This window comes from Pantherophis guttatus, chromosome 2, assembly GCF_059756535.1.
Source record: "Pantherophis guttatus breed Tessera chromosome 2, ASM5975653v1, whole genome shotgun sequence".
NCBI lineage: Eukaryota > Metazoa > Chordata > Lepidosauria > Squamata > Colubridae > Pantherophis > Pantherophis guttatus.
The window spans coordinates 40,519,005-40,541,407 of NC_142064.1; the positions used below are offsets into that span (position 1 = coordinate 40,519,005).

Genomic DNA, 22,403 nt, shown 5'->3' on the forward strand with positions numbered 1-22,403 from the left:
GTCCTAGTTACTTGTCCTTTTCTCTACCACCAAAATCCTATGGTCTCATATATTCCCAGATGTTTCAAAAATATTACTAATGGAACAATCAGATAATTTTATCTCAAAAATATATTAAAACTTTTAGATATAGATTCAAGCATCACTTACATAAATGTGGAAAAAGGATGCTATCTTTAACCAAATATTACATTAATATCACATTCCATCAAGTTAGTTTTGTATGCACTCAAAAACCTGTTTTTAACATTTACTAAAGCTCATTAGGCCAGTGCATAGCTTGAAGGTGGTAGTTTATTATAACAATTGATTATGTAATATCCTCCTCTAATATAAAAATAACTCAGATATACATCCCTCTAAACTACTGTTTCTTAACCTCAGGACCTTTAAAATGCATGGACTTCTGGCTGGGGAATTCTGAGAGATGAAGTCCATGCATCATAAAGTTGCTGAAGTTGAAATACACTGCTGTAAACTTCCAATTTCTTCTGCCTCTCTTCTGAAGTCTTTTCTGGGATTCAATAGTTAAAAGAAACTTTTGTACAATAATCTTCCCCAGTTAATGTACAAGCTGGATGACATTTTGTGGCAATTCAAAACTCCTTAATGAGAAAAATGTTACCACTTTCACATCTCTATGGGATGAACATTTTTGCTTCCAGAGTGCAAAGTTTTTCACCCGGACAAATCACAATGAAGATCCTTAATTCTCATTAACTAAATGAACCTATAAACACACTACCTACTTTGCATAACAGTAACTATTTACTTACATGCATCTATTACTGAATCAATATGATTCATTTTGACATGTTTCTATTCCTTCCAGAATCTGCAAGAATTGAGCAACTTTTATTGCACATTAATTAAATATTTGAAATTCAAAGGGAAAACTTGGCATATACATTTGAAATATTCCGTCTATGTAGAAAGTTCAAAGAAGCCAAGGACAGCTTATAATAAAAATTAAATACATGGAGATGAATTAAGCTTATTAATGGATTTTAAAATTATTTTATGATTGCTTAAAATACTAGTATATGGATTCTCAAACTGTAGCATTTGTCCTTTTTTAAATATGGGAATAAAAAGATTTTCCAAAAACATCAAATGCTCAGGAACACAAAATTTTATCATGATTCAATTTATTATAATCCCTTACCCAATGCATCTATTTCAGTGATAGATTTTGTTTCCAGATGAAGATTAATGTCTTTAGGAATGGTTAATGGCTTGTTTTCTATGTGACCATTGTACTTCCTGTTGAGATAAACATATATTAAAAACTGTCAATATTGCATCAGCTCTTACTGAGGCTCTAAAATTGCTACTTAAAAAGTAGCATGAGACACAAACACCACCTTTCATAAAGAAAAATAATGGGATGAGGTGCAAGCCATTTCCAGTTCGGCTTCTGCTAACAATAGTAGTAGCTCTGAGACAAGGTTGATTATATAGCCCATTCAACCACTTAAGAAAATGAGATTCTACTCCTAATTTTTTTTATTTTCAGGATGAAGAGTTTGAACCTTTATCTTCTTCACTGATATATTGTAATTGTGAGAGAAACAAACTGAGTTTAAATACAGCAACATCAGACGCATGTAATCGAACTCAAATCTTTCTCTAACAACCCCATGAAGCAACAAATAAGCAGTTTGAGAATGAACAAGGACCATAGCATATGATCATCTAACTCATATCTATCCATCTAACTTAACAACATTTTCTTCTAAAAAGCTACCACAGGGACAAACATACATCACTGAGAGCTTGAGTTCCTGGACTCCTACACAATTATGCAGCAATCACAGAAAATAAGAAAAAGTTGAGTTTGGAATTAGGATATAATAATGAAAAAGAATATTCTTTGTTCCTTTTTCTTCTCACTCACCCTTGAAAAGAATCAATGAAGAAGAAAAGGAGGATGACAAACAATTCAATGAATATTAAATAACTTAAGCTACTTTCAATATTATGTTATTCAATAGACAGAAATGCTATCAAATTTATTTGCTTAAAAAATCCTGATCTGTGAATCTAAAGGCTGAAAACAGAGACACTGTTATTCAGCTTTATCTAATTGGGTATATGTGGACACATGTGCAAATGAACTTGAGTTTATTTAACTGAGTTGAACTAATGAGCATCATAATATCATTCCATTTTTATGCTAGAATTTTTTCATAAGTAAATGTACAAAGCCACTCATAAAATTCTCGAAACGCTTTTGCTGAGTGGCAAGAAATGAAATTAGGCAAGAAAAAATTAATAATTTAAGTTATTATAAAATTCTAGGAACCAAGAACACAAAAACTCCTAAAGATGCTCCTGGAGCCACACCTTAAAACTCACAAGCTTTATTATCAATGACTTTTCTATAACAAATTCTTCTGAAGAGTAGCCGAAATCACCTTGCATACCAAGCATCCTCCAGATGTGCTCTTTTACCTTTGTTAATTTATTTTTAATACAATTATAACTGTTCCATAACACATGAAACAAGGTACTCAAGGATCTACTAAATCCTCAGGAGCAATTGGCACCAAATTTTCCTTTAGAAAACCTAATTTCTAGTCTTTATAATTTAATGGAGAAATGAAGTTGATGCACAATTTATATAAACCTTTCAGATGGAATACACTGTTGTACAAGTAGAAATTTGGCATAGTATGTGAAAGCATAAGGTGTAAGAAATGGCTGCCTGAGGGTTAAATTATTTTTAGTGGCAGTCCTTCATATTTAGAATGCCTTGATCAGTGTAATATTTTGGTATTAGTATTTTTCAGGCCCATAAATAAATTCTTTTATATTTTAACTTTTATTCTGCGATGGAGCAGTTTAATTTATTTACCATTCATATGTTATAAACATTAAAATTATGGTACACTTCTTTCTCAAGAGTAGCATTTAGGCTTGAAAGCCAACTTGAAAAAACTTCACAGAAGACAACACAGGCAAACCGTTAAACTACAACTGCCAAGAAAACAGCACAGTCCCATCTTTATAATGATGAAAACTCAAGTTTGACTTGGTGGCATTTACTATTATATAATAATTTTAAATAAAACATACATATAATTAATTTTAAAAGAGACTTTTCTCAGCCTTGCATATAGTAGTTTCACCAGCGGATGGACTTAGTAAACCATCCACTTACAGGTGGATGAATCTTACAGGTTATCTGAAGTGTTTATTTTAACTTTTAAGCTATAATTGGTGCGGGATCAATATCACACAAATATGTTAATATTCTAAAATTATCTATACAGAAGTCTCTCTACAGTAATTGTCATTAGAACAAGAGATCCTGACATTAGATCTTGCACCTTGGATGGTCACATAATACAGATTTTGGCTTGTCATCTGGATAACCCCCCTTTTTTTTAATTGATCAAAGAAGTTGTAATTCCTGACTCTATCCTAGTATTATTCTTTTTATTGTAATACCTGCTAATTTTAAATGCTTCCAGATAAACTATGATGTATATATATTTAAATTAAACAAGGAAGTCAGCAAGGTAAGTCAGTTCTAATTGTACTCTGTGTCTTTTCTTATCCTTTTAAACCAGTAAAATGCATAATAGCGACAAGGGCAAATATATTAGAGGTGACCTATCTTCCTTTTCTCTGCTTTGTTTTTATTTATCCCAAAATATTTGAAAGTCTTTTGAGACCCTTTGATTTTTAATACAGTATCAATGTATTAAAAGCAGATTTGCACACCCATACGATTTCTTTCTATGCAAAATCATTTTTAATGTTTTATTTTTGTAATCATTAAGGAATATCAAATAACCAACCACAACAACTGTGTAAAGACTGGGAAATAATTACCAGCTACCCACATTGTTTTCATACCTATCTTTCTTGCTTTTTCCCTTTTGTTGTTTTCCTGCAAGAATACGTAATTCTTCTTCTGTGGGATGCAGGTACCACTGCAAACTAAAAAAACAACCCCCCCCAAAAAAATTAACAATTTGAATGACATTTTACTAAATATAATACCAGAAGCTCTTGTAATTCAAATAGTAAGGTTAAAATAGTTTTCATTATATCCATACTCCTGAACTTAAATGATCTCCAACGAATGGTAGAGGACAGGAAGGCCTGGAGGAAAGTTGTCCATGGGGTCGCGATGGGTCGGACATGACTTCGCAACTAACAACAACATATCCATACTTGCCTATGAAAGCTGCTAGTTTTGCAATATAGAACAACTGTATTCTTCATTTGTGATTATCTTACGTATAATGTTGATATGTGAAACAGAAATAGAAACAGAGGGAGAAAAAATACAAACACATAGATACACCAAACTCTTAGCAGGTCTTCTTTGTCTTATAGGTAGTTCTCATTTAACAACCATTCCAAATTGCAATGGTGCTGAATGGTAGTCACGGCTGTTCCTTGAAATTACAGTTGCAATTGCAACACTCCTGCAATCGCATGTTGAAAATTTGAACATTTGGTAGCCTGTCCACATTTATGAGCACATGCACTTACGCCCACTCATCTATCTCCTGCCATCCATGCTTTTTTGGTTGTGCTGCTCTTCACTGTCACCTATCCCTGCTGCCTCCAGCTGAGCTTTGCCATCTTCTTCCTCCCATTGTTGACAAACCACTCCCAGCTGAGGCAGTTGCTGCTGCTTCCATCAGCAGCAGAAGGAAGAGGACACCAAAGGGCAGCAAGAATAGGAAGTAACAGAGTTAAGGGCAGCCAAAAGAGCAGGAATACGGAGGAAATAGGTGGGAAGAGGAGTTGAAACAGAGGACAATGCAGCAGAACAAGAGAAGCACGGTCCTTGTCTAACACCTGCAACCAGGAACTGGTGATGTTTTGCCTAATGACCACTGCTTTGTGATGGAAATTCCGGTCCTAATTAAGGTTAAGCAAGGACTAGCTATATACTTTTTTCCTATTACTTTGAACTTTCTCTTTGAACTGCTTTTTAACCAAAGCCTCACACACTAAATATAAAATTATTAAAAAACAAAAGCAAAAAAGGTATGTTTGTCAAGATGATTGGTAAGATTCAAATTTGACTTTTTAGTAAAAGATGCCACCAGATAATTATCTACAGATAATTCTGTAGATAAATTATGACAAACGCAATAGTCCATGACCAGCTGTTCAATATCCCACAGGAATCTCTAGAGGACCAATAAGGAGGATGCTGTTTTAACGCTTAGCAAGGCCAAAGCTATTCTACCATATCTACTTACTTTGTCCTTCCACCTGTCCTCTCTAGTGAGGTATTTGAGCAAATTTCTACACTGGCAAGCAGCTGCCAATTATGAGTGCTAGACTCCCTTTTATTTGTCATGCAGCCATCTGGCTTATACAGTCCTTCCACATGTCTCAGAATCATCCATCAATTAAGCTCTTGATGAAGACAGAGAAGATTTAGGTTGAGTAGACAAATCATCAGTTATTAGTAAATCCAACCAAAAGAACACCTGGCTGCATATATTGAGCAGGAACTGTTATAACTATATATGAATTGTGGGGTCCTTGATACTTAATTATTTAATCAGGAAATTGAGCTTATTTCTTATTTTATAATTTTTAGAGTAATCCCTTCTGAAATTTAAGTGCATTTATAAAAGCCAAATAGTATCCAACTAGAGAATTAATCTTCCGAAGATCACCCATTACTCTGGTTTCCTAGCAAGAATATCACAAAAGGTAGAATATTTTCAAATGGAAATTCACAAATAATTCTAAAGGATTTAGGGAGCCTGGGGATAGCCCAAATGTGCTTCTTTCTTAATTGTTTTTAGCACAGGGAGCTTAATGATTGTGAATGTTATTTTAAAGTTATTAAGTAATTTGTCACAAGCACCATGATTGTCACTAATGACTATTGCCTTTAAGTAAGCCTTCCTCTTTTCTTAAATTTCAAATCAGAGTTTCCTCTTACAGGATGCATATTTTAATTATTGAGACAATTATGCAGAAAATGTATGGTCATATTATTAAGCAAGGTAAGATAGAAGTGTCTGCTTTTGTAAATAGGGCATAGCACTTGTCAAGAAATAGATCATGGACAGCATATGTAATAGTATAATAGAGTATATACCATCTATTTCTCAAGAAGACCCTAAGCTGTAGCATAATACACATTTCTAGATAAGACTGGGAAAGATTTAATGTGATTATTTTTAGAACCAACATATCCAGACCCATTATAATTATAATCAGTTCCCAGACAAACTTGGTGCACAACGGAATAGGCCAGCAAAATATCCAATGGCATCTTACAGATGCAGCAAATTTACTACAGTATCAGCTTTCATGGACAAGAACCCACTTTATCAGATGTTTAGTTCTGGTTTCTTATCTTACCTTCCACTGCAAAGAAGCCACCGGGCAAGAGAGTAGTGAGGTATGATCTTCTGTATAATGCTAGTCATCACCATGGTAACCACCAGCTGCACACCTATCACCCCCTGTAGAAGAATAAACCAATGTATGTTAACATGAAAAAACTTTATTTCACAGCTTCTCTAAAACCAATCTTTAAATAGCATCATTTTCTTATAACTGTGAATTATTAGTTCTAATCTAAAACACTGACATTTTAAAATATGGCTTTATAACTGCTTTCTCCACTCTGAAGCTCCCCAAATATGTTAGACAACAAACCTGATAAACTACCACATCTGTAGAGTACCAAATTGAGTACACTTTTAATAGGAATGAGCATTTGTCTAATATTACACATTATATTCAAAATAACAGATTATATAAACACGCTTAACTTTATTTTTAATATTTTAAAGATATAGTTCTATACTTTATCTACATTAGTATCAACATTCTTAACAATTCTTCCATTTGCTGGAAAAATCAGTATAAAACATCAACATTTTTCCTAACTTGATCTTTGATATCTGTTTTTGAAAATCTGGTGAATAGCTAGCCACAATTCCATGTACACGGAAACCCAGATTTGTTACCATTTACTAAAATAAGCAGAAAAGTAAAATCAACAATGAATTCAATAACTATTCTTCCCATTAATTCTCCAATCCATGCTTATTCCACTTGAAAAACTTTATTTGTACCATCTTTCCCCGAAAATAAGACCCTTATATTTTTTTGAACCCTGAAATAAGTGCTTGGCCTTATTGCCATGCGCTCAAAAGCCCGATTGGGCTTATTATCAGGGGATGTCTTATTTTTGGGAAAACAGGGTATAACCAATGAGACAATAGTGAACAATATACTGTTCTGACCTAGGCTTCCTGAGTCAGTAAAACACACGAGTAGTCCCAAAAACCTCTTTAATTTCAACGGCTGTGAATTCTGCTCATTCACAGATGAGTCCCAAATAGTTGTAAACAGTCCTTCGGGATAAGGCTGATAATCACTCACCTTTATCTCCCTTGATATGCTGCCAAAGACCTAATCGGCAAAGCCACACGGAGTCAGAATCAAACAGAGCTTCAGACTTTAAACTGAACATAATTAACAATGTTGGTTCCTGGAAAGGCCCATGTGCCTTTGCTCCTCTTGTAAGTCTTATGGGTGGGTCCAATCATCTCAAGCCTTACTGCCGAGTCGTCCCTTTTGTTTTAACTGTTTTTGTCTTCTGGCAGTTCTGCGCATGTGCGCACTGGGAACAGGCTCCCCCTGTTCCTCTGCCCCACTGAGGTCCGACTCTGGAGGCTCCGGAGGTAGCATGTACCTCCCAGATGGCCTTTCTCTGCCTCCGACGCAGAACCCTCGTCCGAGCCTTCCCCAGACTCCAGGACTGGCCCATGTTCCTCCCGAACCTCCTCACTGTCCGACTCTGCTGCCAGCTCCGTAGGCTCCCGGCGGACCACAACATATACTTATTTTATTGCATAAAATGAAGAAGCAGCATACTATAATTTCTATTGTCATGTGTGGCATGCTGTAGTTATGGTTTTTTGAAGTTAAAATGTGCAGGACCAGTTCCATCATAAAAATGAGAAATCTTTCTATCTAAGAGCTATTAGAAAATGTATACAACAGATAAAATGACATGGATTTGAAAATAAAAGACAAATGCAAATGTTTCACAATAAACTTTTTAAAGTTTGTGAGCAAAATTAGAGTCAATATATAATCTTTTCTTATCAAAAATCACAGACAAAGTTAATATTGCTTAGATGTTCTAGATATATCAGTGATTAAATTAAATCAGAGCCTCCTTTAAAATATATTTCTCACTCTTTCTGCATCCCAATAGCTGGGTTTTAAAATAGCCTTCCAGTGTCTCATTTGGTTCAGAAAACTACCAATTGAGAGTTAAAACAAAGAGATTCAAATAAAGAGGTGCCAACTCAACCATTACAATAAGAACAAAAAATTAAAAGTAGTGAAATATCAATTTAAGGATAAGACTAAATAAATAGAAGTTCAGATGGCAGAAAACTGAAAGGCTAAGAACTGGAATATTAAAATCCAAATTCCAAATATATCAAGTTGAAAACTGTAAATAATTATTGGATATATGCAAGACAAATTATGTAAATCATTCCATTTCAGTAAACATTAAGAAAAATAAACAATTCTGATTATTTAAAATTGCAAAATATCTATAGGTAACCAATGGTACCTACCATTTGACAACCAACCAAGCCATTTTTCTAAGTCTACTCCTTACTTCCAGCATTGCAAGATATCTCTTGTTATTCCTGCCAATATATAGTAATTTGTGCCTGTTCTGTTTGCAAAGTACAGATAGTCCTCAGGTTATATCAATTCATTCAGCAACCATTCAACGTTATGATGGTACAGAACAAGGGGGACTCATGACTGACCCTCAAAGTTCTGGCTGTCACAGCATTTGCCACAATCATATGACTGTGATTTTCAACATTCCCTGCTGGCTCCCCCAAAGTAAAGTCTATGGGGAAGCTAGCAGGAAATTAGAAGTTGCAGTTACATGAGGTCCTCACTTAATAACCTATATGCTTTTCCCTTAAGGACAGCAACAGGGACTAACAGAACTGTTATTGCTAAGCAACGAATGTAATGCTTTTGTGACTGCATTGTCAAGAACTACCTTAGATAGCAAAGAATCAATACAACTGTGTAAAATAATTCTCAAGATCCTATACTAACTTAATCCAAACTTTTAGTAAATGAGCAAGTCAGTGAGATAGAATGACTTGAATATTTGATTTTCAAAAAAATGCTAAATTTAATTTTAACAAATATGACAACACTAATAGTGTCTTCAGATTAAAGCACTACTTATAAGAAATATTTCAGACAACTAAATGCTGTTGACAGAACAATATTGAATTCACTTAGAATTGCTTCCTATTTTCTGTGCCAGTAGAATTCCACCTAAAGATTTCTATTAAAAGTTAAAAGAACGTGAGCATTTCTGATACATATTGCCACACACCACTTTTAGTTATCACAGTAATATAATATGAAACATGGATACAGAAGCATACTTTAACTTTTAAACAAGGAATCAAATTAATTTTCACTAAATACCCTGGAATTGTTGGAAATGGTTTTGATATTAAAATGTATCTAAAGACTGTAAACCCTTCCCTTTCCTGACATTAAATATATACACACACATCTGTCATTCTGAAAGATGTTTTTTTCCTTGGATTAGGATTCCAAGCTTCCTTAGGTCTCTCCTTCTACCCATATCTCTCAAATCCGTCTTTCCTCGGTTTCCTTTTTCTTCTGAAATGTAAACTATGAAAGGTGCTCTGCTCTGCTTTGAGGGACAGCTCTAATACCCAATTGTCATAATAATATTATCTATTTAAAAATGTTCTCACAAAACAGAACTATAATTAAAAATAGCATTTTCTAATATGCTTCATGTTATAAAGGCAGAGTAAAATGTTAGTGTAATTGCTTTTCGATTGTTTACCCACAGGAAAAAATAGAATTTTAGCTGCAAAATACCTCATATTCCCATTTTCCTTTTCTAAGCCTATTTCATGCAATCAAACTGTTTCCATTATACTTTATAAGATCAATATCTGACCACTATGTACCTATCACAAGGCTATACAAATGACTATGTTTGTTCTAACTCAGTGACTCTTGAGTTCAAAAGAAGACAGAGTACTATTTATACTATATTATTTATGGGAAACATACATTGCTATTAAAAAGGGAATATCATTAATGATAAAATAGCTATTCCTGACACTGGTTAAGAATTCTAGATATGATCCGCCTTGTACTGAAGTGTTAAACCAGGGGGAATTTACCCTTCAACAGACTTAACAAAAACAATTCAAATTAGTCAGTTATTATCTAATTTAGAAACAAGAAACCTTAATGAAAACTTAAAGTGACAAAAGTATTATGGTATAGTACCGTGATGGTGAATCTATGGCACGCATGCCACAGGTGGCAGGCGGAGCCATGTCGCCTGGCACACCAGCTGATTTTCAGCCCTTCTGAGCCAACCAGAAGTAGGGAAATAGGCTGTTTCCTGCCTCCAGAGGGCCTGGGGGGGGGAGTGGGGAAGGCCCATTTTTTCTTTCTCACCTGGCTCCAAATCCTCTCAATTCATCTGGGGACAGCGAAAACAGCCTTCCCCACCCCCTCAGAGGCCCGAAACGGCCCGTTTCCCACCTTCCAGTTGGACAGGAAGTGACTTTTTTGCTGTCCCCAGCCTCCAGAGACTCCTAGAGAGGCTCTGGAGGCTGGGGACAGCAAAAAAGTCACTTCCTGTCCAACAAGAAGTTGGGAAACAGGCGGTTTCGGGCCTCCGGAGGGCCTCCGAGGGGGTCGGGAAGGCTGTTTTCGCCCTCCCAGATGCATAGAGAGGATCTAGAGCCAGGTGAGAAAGAAAAACGGGCCTACCGGGCCATCACGTGCCAGGAGTGGGGGGGGGAGTCGCATGCACATGGTGCGTAGAATTATGGGTGTGGGCACATGCGCGCGCGAACCTCCCCTGCCCCCTTTCCTGGCACACGATGGCAAAAAAGGTTAGCCATCACTGGTATAGTAGAAGATTCTATAGGCTACAGCCTGTTAGATGTAGGAGGCATTCTTTCGAGCTTCAATTACATATATGCATAAGGTTTGGGTGAAATAATAAGCAGTGGTCAAGATGAAAGTAAATGTATAAAAAATATCCAGTGATAATTTAATGTTGGGCATTTATAAAACAGGTGAGTGAATTAACAGATATTCCTGCATTGGTCAGCTATGTAATGTATGCAGTACAATTTTTTTAAAAGAAATATTTTTGTTCTAACCACAGATGATATAAATTGAGTTTCTTTTTTTTTCCTTTTTATTTTTTTTCTTTTTTTTTATTGAAAAAGTTTTCAAATACAAATTTTCCCCCTTTTTTCCCCCTCACCCTCCCCCTCCCTAACCCCCCCTCCCCACCCATCCCCCCCTGTGACTTCTTCATAACAAAAAAAACCCTAATTCATAACAGATTACTTACTCCCTCCTCTAAATATTGATCTTTACTTACTAAAAATATTATTAATATTATAACATCCCCCTTTATCCATACATTTCTGAAAAGAGAAAAGAAAGGGAAAAAAAAAAAGACATTATACTATAACATTATAGAATAACTTCTCCACTTAACTATACGATAAGTCCTACTTTAACATTTAATCTTCTATATATATTACTATAACATTTCAAAGCGGCCTTCCCCATAAAATCTAGTTTAACATTTATTCCACTCTATCCATTTCCTCCACTCCCCTAAATATATCACTTAAAAATCCCTTTTCTTAGACTAATCAATCTACTAACTAGCTTATTCACCCACTATCATGCAAAATTACCATACACAACATTTCTTAATATCTTTGATTCACTGCCCACACTACTTAAAAATATATGTCTATATTTTCCGTTATATCTAAATAAAAAAAAAAGAAAAGACAATGACTTTAAATTTATAATCCATATAGTATCTTTTTTGAGGTCTTTCCACTGGATTGGTAAAACCAACATCCATAATCGGGTAACATAGCTTGCTGGTACAACAGTTTATTCAGGATCTTCAATCATATCTGCCCCCATCAGTAGTAAATATCTTCTTATATGTATAAAAGTAAAAAACAACCACCCGAGTGACATTATAATTATATTCCATATAGTAATAATTATGGGTTTCATCAGGATTATTAATTCCCATCATCGTAGTGGGTAACAACCCGATCTTCTGCATGCCCCAGCATAATTCTCTTGCCTTGTGATTCAAGATAATATAATATGTTTATCAACACAAAAAGAAATTCCAAAGTGGATAATTCAAATCCATCAGGTTAAGGCTCGTTTCACGTCCCCAAATTACGGCCATGCAGAGATCTGCCACAATCCTCAGGATGATATTAACCAATACGTCGCCTCTTCCATGTTTACATATAATCATTCATATTTTAAAGTCACTGGTTTCACTGTTGCCTGATTTAGAAATTTCTATTTTTATGCCACCTATTTCTTTTTTTTTTCTTTTCTTTTTGTGGGTTTGGTTTCCATCCTGGTTTCCTTTCTACAAATTGTGTATCATCTGGTCGGTTTTTATTCTGCTTTGTAGATTGGTCTTGCTGATTTTGTTTTTGTATCTCATGTTTCTTTTTTATCCCTTGTATATCCCCTAATTGGTTTCCATGCTTATCCTTGCCTTGATAAGTCATCACATTAAGGTTAGATGCCACTTCTCTCAAATTTGTAGATAGTCCAGCTGGGGTATCCAATAAATCCAAAGGCAATTCATCTGGTACAGTCTCTGTAATTCGATATTTTACCTTTATTTCCGGCTCCTTCTGCTTATCCTGTATTATACCTGAAGATGTTAAGTTCATTTTCAACCTATTTTGATAAAATTCTTCCGCTCTTTCAACAGTATTTAGCTGATATCTTTCTCCTTGGTATCTAAATATAATACCAACTGGGGCGTCCCACCTGAATGGAATATTTCTCTTTTTTAACTCAATCACCAGAAAACCAAATTTCTTCCTTTCCATCAATATCTTAGGTGGGAGTTCCTTGTAAATCCAAATCTTTCTTCCATACAATTGCAAATTAGAATTGAAGGAATTTTGCACGATATTATTCCTAATTTCTTTGTCTGTAAAATAAATCACCACATCTCTAGGCAATTGCCTTTGCTTGGCAAACCAGGAGTTAATTCGATAAACTCTGTCAATCCTACAAAACACTTCGTCAGGTTGAACCTTTAGAATCCCAGCTAGAAATTCAGAAGATATTTTCCTTAAATCCTCTCTATTATTTTCCTGCAAACCTCTTAATCTTATCGCATATTCTGTGAAATTATATTGTACCATTAAAATCTCTTTTTCAATCTTCTGTTACAGATTTTCTGCATTACCATACTTTTGATCAGCATCCATTTTAGGTTTTTCTTCTAAGGTATTATCCTGAGTGTTTGTCAAATCATTTTCAATTTTTTGAATTCTATTGTCCAATTTATCTTGAATTTCTTCCATTTTAGACTCTAGTACATTAGTATTTGTGTCCAACTGTATCATAAATTCTGTAAAACCATTAGCCACTTTTGAGAGTTTTTTCTCCAAAAAATCAAACTTAGATTTCACCAATTCTTTAATTTCCTGCTTAAATTTTTCAAGTTGCTGATTCACAATCTCCTCCCTTCTTTCAATCTCCTCTATAAAAAATTCTATTATATTAAAATCAGGTTTCTGAGACTGAAGAGTTAAAACTTGTTTCTTTAAGTTGTTGGTGGGGGAATCCTCCCCCCTTCTTGTTTATCTGACTTTATGAGTCTCAGTGCCATGTTTCCGCCCAGGCAGGCTTTGTTAAAAAAAAAAGCAAGAAAGACTTCTTTCCAATCAACAACAATATCAGGTCTCCAAGGGAAAAAAAAGGAGAAAAAGACACAGGAGCGAAGTTTTGTCTACAAATGTAGCCAGTGGTATTTATTCCGCTACATTGTAGTAATAAAAAACGGAAGGACTTTCCCTTTCAGCCTCTCCTCCAGCCGACGCCATTTTAAAAGGCTTTTTTCCCTCTTTCTTTTCCTCCTCTCTCTTAAGTAATTTTTTTTTTAAAAAAAAATCAGTAAAATACTTGCGGTTCAGTATTACAGCTCCAGCTCACATTTTCTTTGAGTAGTCTGTTAAATTTGCAGGCTTGCTTTTGACGCCTGGCTCTGCATCAGCAGAGGTCTCCCAAAGCCCGGAGCAGCGGCTGGGGATGCGGGGCATCTCATCCGCTCCGTCCCAAAAGTAAAAGAAAAACTTTTGGGACTCCGCAGAGAGTTCTACCCACCCCTGCCGGCTCTATCTCCGTTTCCTCATGGAAACGGAGTTTTTTCGAGCCGCCATTCCGTTGTGAAGGCGGCTCTGACAGGCGATGGAAGCTGACGATCCCAAAGGAACGTCTGGCAGCGACAAACAGCAAACCGGAAGTCTAGATTAATAATATTAATCTTGTCATCATTCAATGACTGATGATGATGATGATGATGATGATGATGATGATGATGATGATGAAGTTTCCTGGATGAAGACCTGAAAGCAGCGCGCACCGACCGGGGAGGACGCGCGTCTTCGGAGGGGAGGCAAACTGAGTTTCTTGATGAATTCTAGTTCAGCTATTTACCACTACATTTTTTGAATGTCATATACTGGAAAGTTAAAAGTTAATATTCTGTTTCTTTTATAATTTTAATTTCTGATGTTACATTATATCCTTTTATTCTTTTTAATAGTCTTACCTCTCACCCTAAAGAATATTACACCTGAAGATCAGCTAATAGAAGAATGTCTGATGGCATTAATAGTGCCAGAATAGGACAGTGTTACCTTCTACGTATCTATGGTTTTTCAAACTGCAATGTCTTAGATCAGTGGTCGGCAAACCACGGCGCGCGAGCCACATGCGGCTCTTTGGCCCCTTGAGTGTGGCTCTTCCACACTTGTGATGCCCTGGCCGGCTGTGGCTGAGCCGGGAGCGTGCGCACGCGCAGGGAGACCCTCCTCAAGCGAGCGCCAAAGCTCAGGAAAGGTGTGTGCAGGGTGGGCAGCGGCTTCCTTAAGGAGTGTCTCCCCACGTGTGCGCATGCTCCGGGCTCAGCCACAGCCGGCCAGGGCATCACGAGAGTGGGAGGAGGAGGAGAGTGCAGGAGAGAAGCTGCCCTGTACCTACCTTCGCGCCACATTTGCACGTAAGGCAGCCTTTGCTTCCTGCTGCTTCAGGCTGGAGTTCGCATGCTCCGCACTCAGCCGAAGAGCTGCTGGGGGTGAGGGATGAAACAGCAAGGCGATGGCCAGAGCATTAGTGCAGGAAAGAAGCCCCATCCTGTTAAGACCCTCTTAATCGAGCAGCCACTCACCCCGCGGGTGCCTTTGCTGTGCTTTGGTGCTTGTTTGGGGAGGGTCTCCCCGCCCATGCACACGCTCCTGGCTCAGCCACAGCCATCCAGGACATCACAAGAGGAGGGGAAGGAGGAGGAGGATGGTCACCCGAAGGGAGGGGGGAGAGACAGAGAGAGAGAGAGAGAGATGGGGGGAGAGAGAGAGACATAGAGAGACATACAGAGTGATACATAGAGAGGGGTGAGAGAGGGGAAGAGAGGGAGAGATACAGAGGAAGAGAGACATGGGGGGAGAGAGGGGGAGATAGGAAGAGGGGGAGAGAGACAGAATGGTTTTGTGGCTGGGTAGGCGTGGCTATGGGGGTCATGTGACTGGGTGAGTGACATCGAGTTGGCCACGCCCACCCAGGTTTTGTGGCTCCAGTGTGCTTTTTTTCTGTGGGAAACGGGTCCAAGTGGCTCTTTGAGTGTTTTAAGTTTGCCGACCCCTGCCTTAGATCACATATGTCTTAGTGAAATAATTAGATCTTAGTATTAGATATTAACTCAGCCATATTTTATGATTGAGCAACTACAATGGATTTTGTGTAAGTAAAAAAAAAAGAATAGTCAAATCTTTATTTACCACCTTAAGCTTATGACAGGGAAATGTCCTCAATGGCAGTTGTGACTGCCTCAGAAGTTCATCTGCAGGGAAACTAGTGAGCTTCTTTGTAGAGTGGATTGACCACTGAGAGAACAGACTGCTGGACTACATGGGCTTGGGGTTTGATCCAAAAGAACACTCTAATATTCTTAAACAAAAGCGGGGAAGTGTGTCTGTCCATTTAATCATTCGTAACCCTCCACTGATACAGTGGATGTAATTTGATTATCTATATTCAAACTCTTTATAAAAAAATCCTAGTTTAATTTAGACTTTTCTTCACAAAACTGATTAAGATAATAAATTAGATGTGAGGATGTATTCTCTACAGGGTTCTATAGCTTCCATTTTTAAATTTACTATAGCAAGAATGCGTCCATAATAAATTCTGGAGCAGGGAATAATGGCAACTGCCGGCCAGAATTTTGCTATCCTGCTCTGCATTTTGGTTTCCTTTTGGTTTTTTTACATGAAGCTTTTAAATCAGAGATTCTTTTAAAAAAACATGGATGAAACGGAATGGAATCCCCTAGGCTGTTAATTTAGATTTTTAACCACTGCAGAAATAGATATAAACCAACCACCCCATAAGAAAACTACAGCCGCACTAACCTTTCCTAAAAATAGATGGTCTGGACAATAGATATCAAACCTAGTGGGATCCAAGGAGAGTATTTTAATGAGGAGGAACAGCCTCTTTCAAAACAGCTGGCATCATCCTATCTTTCAAAGAGATGTTGACCACATCCTGGATCAATCTATAATAGCTCCCACAGAGCTGCTAAAGAGCCACAGGAGACAGAGATCAGGTTTTCATGCGATCAGAGACAACAGAGTACCCTATCTACTCCATTAGAGTTCACTGATCAGAAGCAGTCTCAGGCAATACAATCAGTTATAATCCCAGTCACCATAACTGGCTCCATCCACAGAAAGTCAAGACTTTGACATAACATTTTGTTAATAAGATTGCTCAGATCTACCAAATAGTCAGAGAGGCTAGGTGGGAAGATGTGTTTGTTGACCTTTGTCCTACAGAGAATTGGCCAGCCTATAAAGCAACTGGCATTGCAGGCAATTTTTCTTCCACTTCTTCTCTCAGATCTTTGAAATCTGACTAAAAGGGAAAGGCTATTTGATAGGACTACTATCAAGTGGCTAGGTTGCCACCCATAAGATCACTGGGATAACTTTCAAGGTTCTAACATAAACCATCAAGGTCCATAAGATGCCCAGGCATGTATCACCTTAATCAGCTCATTTTCTCTGTGGAACCCCAAGAGGTAATCAATCTCACCAGGACCAAGAGATGATCTGTCATAACAAAGGGAAATGCCCTTTATATCTAGATAATATATCTGATTTGACACAGTGCCTAACATGTGCCTGACTACATGTATTAGGTCCCAAGATTAGTTAGAACAATCTATGGTCACTATGAATGCTGTGGAGTCCTGCTGGGCAGCAGGCAGATCAGCAGAATACCAAATTTTCCTCTGTGGTCATGCAACGTAAACTGTGACAATCCCCAGTCACAGTTAATACATTATTACAGATTAAAGGCCTCTGCTATGGCACTGCGACTGTTGAAGGATCAGAAACCCAGATGGACAAATCTTAAGAATTGTTATACAAATAGCTCTCAATTTACAACCACAACTGAGTCCAAAATTTCCAAAAAAGTTAAGTGAGTTTTGTCCCAGTTTTACGACTTTTCTTGCCTCAGTTGTTAGGTGAATCACTACAATTAAGTTAGTAACATGGTTGTTAAGTGAATCTGGCTTCCCCATTGGCTTTGTCAGAGAGTCACAAAAGGTGATCACATGACCCCAGGACACTGCAAATATAAATACACGCCAGTTACCAAGCACTCAATTTTTTTTTATTTATTTGATTTATATGCCACCCTTCTCCGGAGACTCAGGGCAGCTTACAATGCACTAAGCAATAGCCTTCATCCTTTTGTATATTTATACAAAGTCAGCTTATTGCCCCCACAACTGGGTCCTCATTTTACCTACCTTAGAAAGGATGGAAGGCTGAGTCAACCTTGAGCCTGGCGAGATTCGAACCTGCAACAATTGCAGGCAGCTGGTCTTAATAACAGGGTGTTTTAGCCCACTGTACTACCAAGGCCCTTATGACCAGTTGCTTAATTAAGACACTTGGCAACTGGGCCACATTTATGGCCGTTTGCAGCATCCAATTGCCATGGGATCATGTTTTGCTGGCATTTACTTCTAGTTTTTGGTAAAATCGTTATAAGTAACTATTGGTTTGCTTGACTTCACTTTATGATCACTGTGTTTGCCTAATGACCACAAAAAAGGGCATAAAATTGGGTTGATCACATGACTGGCCCAGTTTATGACCGTGATGGGCAGTTGTAAGTTGAGGACCACAGAAAAGCTATAAGTCTAACCATCTCAGGGAGACTGAATTTTCCCTTCCTACACAGGGTGTGTTTTGTGAGGAACAAGTTTCACCTGTGCAAACTTCAGTCAATTAATAAACTCAAATTATGGCTCCCAAGTCTCTTCATTCAAATTATTCTGCATGTTACTATGCTCAGTGGTGATGCTGTGAAAATGTCGAGTATAATCAATAGAATTATATTTCCCATTTTAATTCAGGATAAGGGAGATCATTACATTGAGCAAGTCTAGATCTGAATCCAACTGAAATTGCCCTACAAAATCTATTTCATCAAATAAATTCTCTAGTCTATCACTGTGTGTTAGATTATCTTGGCCAGTCTATCTAAAAGGAAAATTAGTTTTTTCCACTGAAATAATTCAGCTTTAAAAGAGATCCACTGAGTTACAGCAGTGGAGATAAATTAGTAATTGTTGTTTTTCTTAATCTGAACTTTTAGGGGAATGGAGAGAAAGACATTTATTTATTTAATTTATATGCCATTGAAAGGTAATTTTTAAATTCAGAGTTGTCTTCTTCGATAAAGTTTGCAATTCATCAATAATTCTTATAATACTCAAGAGTCTAGAGAGATTTTCTTAAGCAGTGATAATACCCCACTCTCATAAGATATATTAAGAAGCTGTAATAATTTGTTATATATTTAAAATTATTAAACTGGTTATTAAGACCAGCTGCCTGCAATTATTGCAGGTTCGAATCTTACCAAGGCTCAAGGTTGACTCAGCCTTCCATCCTTTCTAAGGTAGGTAAATTGAGGACCCAGTTGTGGGGGTAATAAGCTGACTTTATATAAATATACAAAAGGTTGAAGGCTATTGCTGAGCACATTGTAAGCCGCCCTGAGTCTCCGGAGAAGGGCGGCATATAAATCAAAATTAAAAAAATAATAATAACTAACAATAGTTTGTTAACTTTCTCTAGGAAGATAATATACTGTACATCCTTAAGATTTAAGTAAAAATTATTCCCTAAAACTTGACCAAAGATACTTTAGCTAATGACTGGACTGTTTCAATTAGAGAATCTTAAGCTATATCAAATATGAGCAATGTAACATTTAAATCATTTTGATGGATTTATTCCCCACCTTTCATTCAAGAGATCAAAGCAAGATAGGCAGTAACCACTCCTATTTTATTTCCTTACCACACCCACCCTTTAAGATAGGAATGAGAATAAATCACCCAGCAAGCTTCCATGGATTGAGGATGTACTTGAACTGGGGTTTCTGCAGTGCTAGTTCAAAACTCTTAGTATACAAACAGGAATGTGATAGCAAATGAACGAACCATTTCACTGTTCCATAAAGAGCAGGAATATGTAGGATCATGAAACAAACCCATCATATCGATTTCTGACTTGACTACATAAAAGCTGAAGATTTTTCAATTTACACTGTATATGGTATTCATATATATATTTGCTTTTTGATAAATTCTTCTAATTTAAATATTTGTATAATAAAAAACCACTCCTGGAATGAACGAAGAACATTATTTATAATGCCTTTATAAGACCACTTTTGGAATATTGCATCCAGTTTTAGTCACCACAATATGAAAAAGATGTTGAGATTCTAGAAATAGTGCAGAGAAGAGCCTCAAAGATTAGGGGACTGGAGGTTAAAACATATTAAGAACAATTGAAAATTTGGGTATGTCTAGTTTAGTGAAAAGAAGGACTAGAGGTGACATGATAGCAGTATTACAATATCTAAGGGGCTGATACAAAGAAGAGCTCAAGCTACCTCCCAAACACCTGAAGGCAGAACAAGAAACAAGGGATGAAAACTAATCAAGGAGAGAACCAATCTAGAAATAAGGAGAAATTTCCTGACAGTTAGAACAATTAATCAGTGGAACAGTTTGCCTTCAGAAGTTGTAGATATTCCATCACTGGAAGTTTTTAATAAGAGATTAGACAACTGAAATGGTATAGGGTCTCCTGTTTGAGCAGGGGATTGGACTAAAAGACTTCCAAGGTCTCTTCCAACTCTGTTATTCTGTTATACATTCTATTGAATTTATTTTGTAAAAACAATTGTGAATCAATATTGTTTAACAATAAACTATACTCTTTTTCAAAGCTATTACCATTAAATAAATACGTTAATCATACTTTTTTGAGATAAGACCATCATCAGATATAGTAGAAAAATATAGTGAACACAGTCTTATCACTAAACTTCTTACAGGAAATAATTGTACTTTTTCCAAGGGCAAGAAAACTGATTATGTATTTTTGTGCCCCATATTAACCTAAGCGACTATTTATTTTGGACAATATGAAACAATATGAAACAATATAAGTCAACAGTAAAGCACCATACCATGCCAGGTACCTTTTCTAGGTTAATGAAACAGGTTAAATATGAAGGGCATGAAATAACAAAGTAAGATTAGGAGGGGGGAGGAAGGGGGAGAGAGAGTGTGCGAATAGATTTGGCCAGGATATATAACCCAGAAAAACATGAATACAAATTCTGTTTCTGTGGACATTTATCTTTTTTATTGTATGAAGAAAAAGATCCTTGGATCAAGAGAAGCTGCTTTTGACATTGTGTCAGTATCAATGTACTCTGAAGGGCCAGAAAAACTAAAACCAAGAATTCTGCTATATACACCAAGTCCTTAGACATATCCACCTATTTTTGAAGACAGGACTTTTTTTCCAGTTCACTAAATTCATCTGTTATACAGTATAGAGATGGCAACCTTTTTTTTCTTATGGAAAGTACTGGGTGGTAATCTGAGAAGGAAACATGTCAGTGTTGAGCAGAGTTTCACCTTTCTCTTATTTGATATAGAGCTTGTGCTTCTACTCAAGCAACAGCTGTTTTAATACTAGCTCCTTTTGTGTCTAGCAACATGGCCAAATGTCATCCACCCTTACCCAATAATATGCTTAGCATTGGTCCTTTAACATACTTTTGACTGATTTTAATCTTCCCATCTAATTTTAATATGTTGAACTTCGGATATTGTGTTTGTTGCTTAGTTTTCATGATGTTGGGAATATACACTTTAGAAATAAAATACATGACATGAGGCAAGAAGATTAAGTGTGATACATATATATATTACCCACATTATATATAATTATTCCCAAATGTCACTCTTAATGCAATTTCATAAGCCAATATAACAACCAAACACAAATACATATATACATATACATACATTTGCAAAGATTCCATATTAAAATGAAAAAACTATTTAGTTTTTCATGATATCTAAAATTTAACATAATAGGAACTACATTTTTCTTCTGCAGAGTAGGCAGAATTAAAATTAAGACTAAAATCAAGGTTTTGTAGACTACAGATGTCTCACTAGATTTGGTTTTTGGTTTTTTGGAGGAATGGGCTTAGCTTCAACTCAGTGTTTATTCCTGGCAATTGCTTGGACCAGTCCCTTGCCATGGTTCTCTGGAAGTGGTTCGCCATTCTTAGGAGTGAGAGAGAGTGCCTGGCTCAAGATTACCTAGCTGGATTTATGTCTAAGGCAACACAAGAACTCACAGTCTCTCAGTTTTTAGCTTGATGTCTTAACCACTACACCAAACTAATGTTCAAGAGTTGGTTTAGGTTAAGAGGAAAACAAATAACCATTCATAAGAATGAACTTTAGTAACTTAGTTCTTCAATTAACATCAAATCCTTCTCTGATCAATGAAATTTCCTCCTTACATAAGATAGCACAGAAATGCTGCAGTACATAGGGCCTGCTTACCCAAAGGGAACTCTCATAGTAGCTACCCAGCCTACAAAGCAGGGTTGACACACTCTGGATTTCTTTGATTTACAAATGCCATCTACCGAGACCCCAGAACTGTGCCTTCTCTGAAGTAACCTATGCCCTCTCCAATGAAGTCTTCTTCTCCCCGAGATCCTGATGCTGGTGTTTCAAAGACTTTGAAGACCAGGATCTCTGACCACATCTTTGTTGAAGCCTCTTTGGATTGTGGAGGTTTGATTCTTTTTTGTTCCTATCCCATTGTTGTTACTGTTTTATTCCT

General features: G+C 36.7%; 1 protein-coding gene across 4 annotated transcripts in view; it reads right to left on the reverse strand.

Moving 5' to 3' along the window:
• TMEM161B (transmembrane protein 161B) overlaps positions 1-22,403 on the reverse strand; it is a 51,824-nt gene that overhangs the window by 27,187 nt on the left and 2,234 nt on the right. For 2 of the 4 annotated variants that reach the window (XM_034441251.3, XM_034441250.3), the window contains exons 2-4: positions 6,355-6,458; positions 3,865-3,948; positions 1,166-1,263 (exon numbers count right to left, since the gene is read on the reverse strand). In XM_034441251.3, the coding sequence (XP_034297142.1) occupies positions 1,166-1,263; positions 3,865-3,948; positions 6,355-6,458 (286 nt within the window). Of the gene's footprint in view, positions 1-1,165; positions 1,264-3,864; positions 3,949-6,354; positions 6,459-7,386; positions 10,449-22,403 lie in introns of those variants that run through there. The other 2 variants (XM_087885882.1, XM_060690621.2) reach the window with 2 other exon arrangements.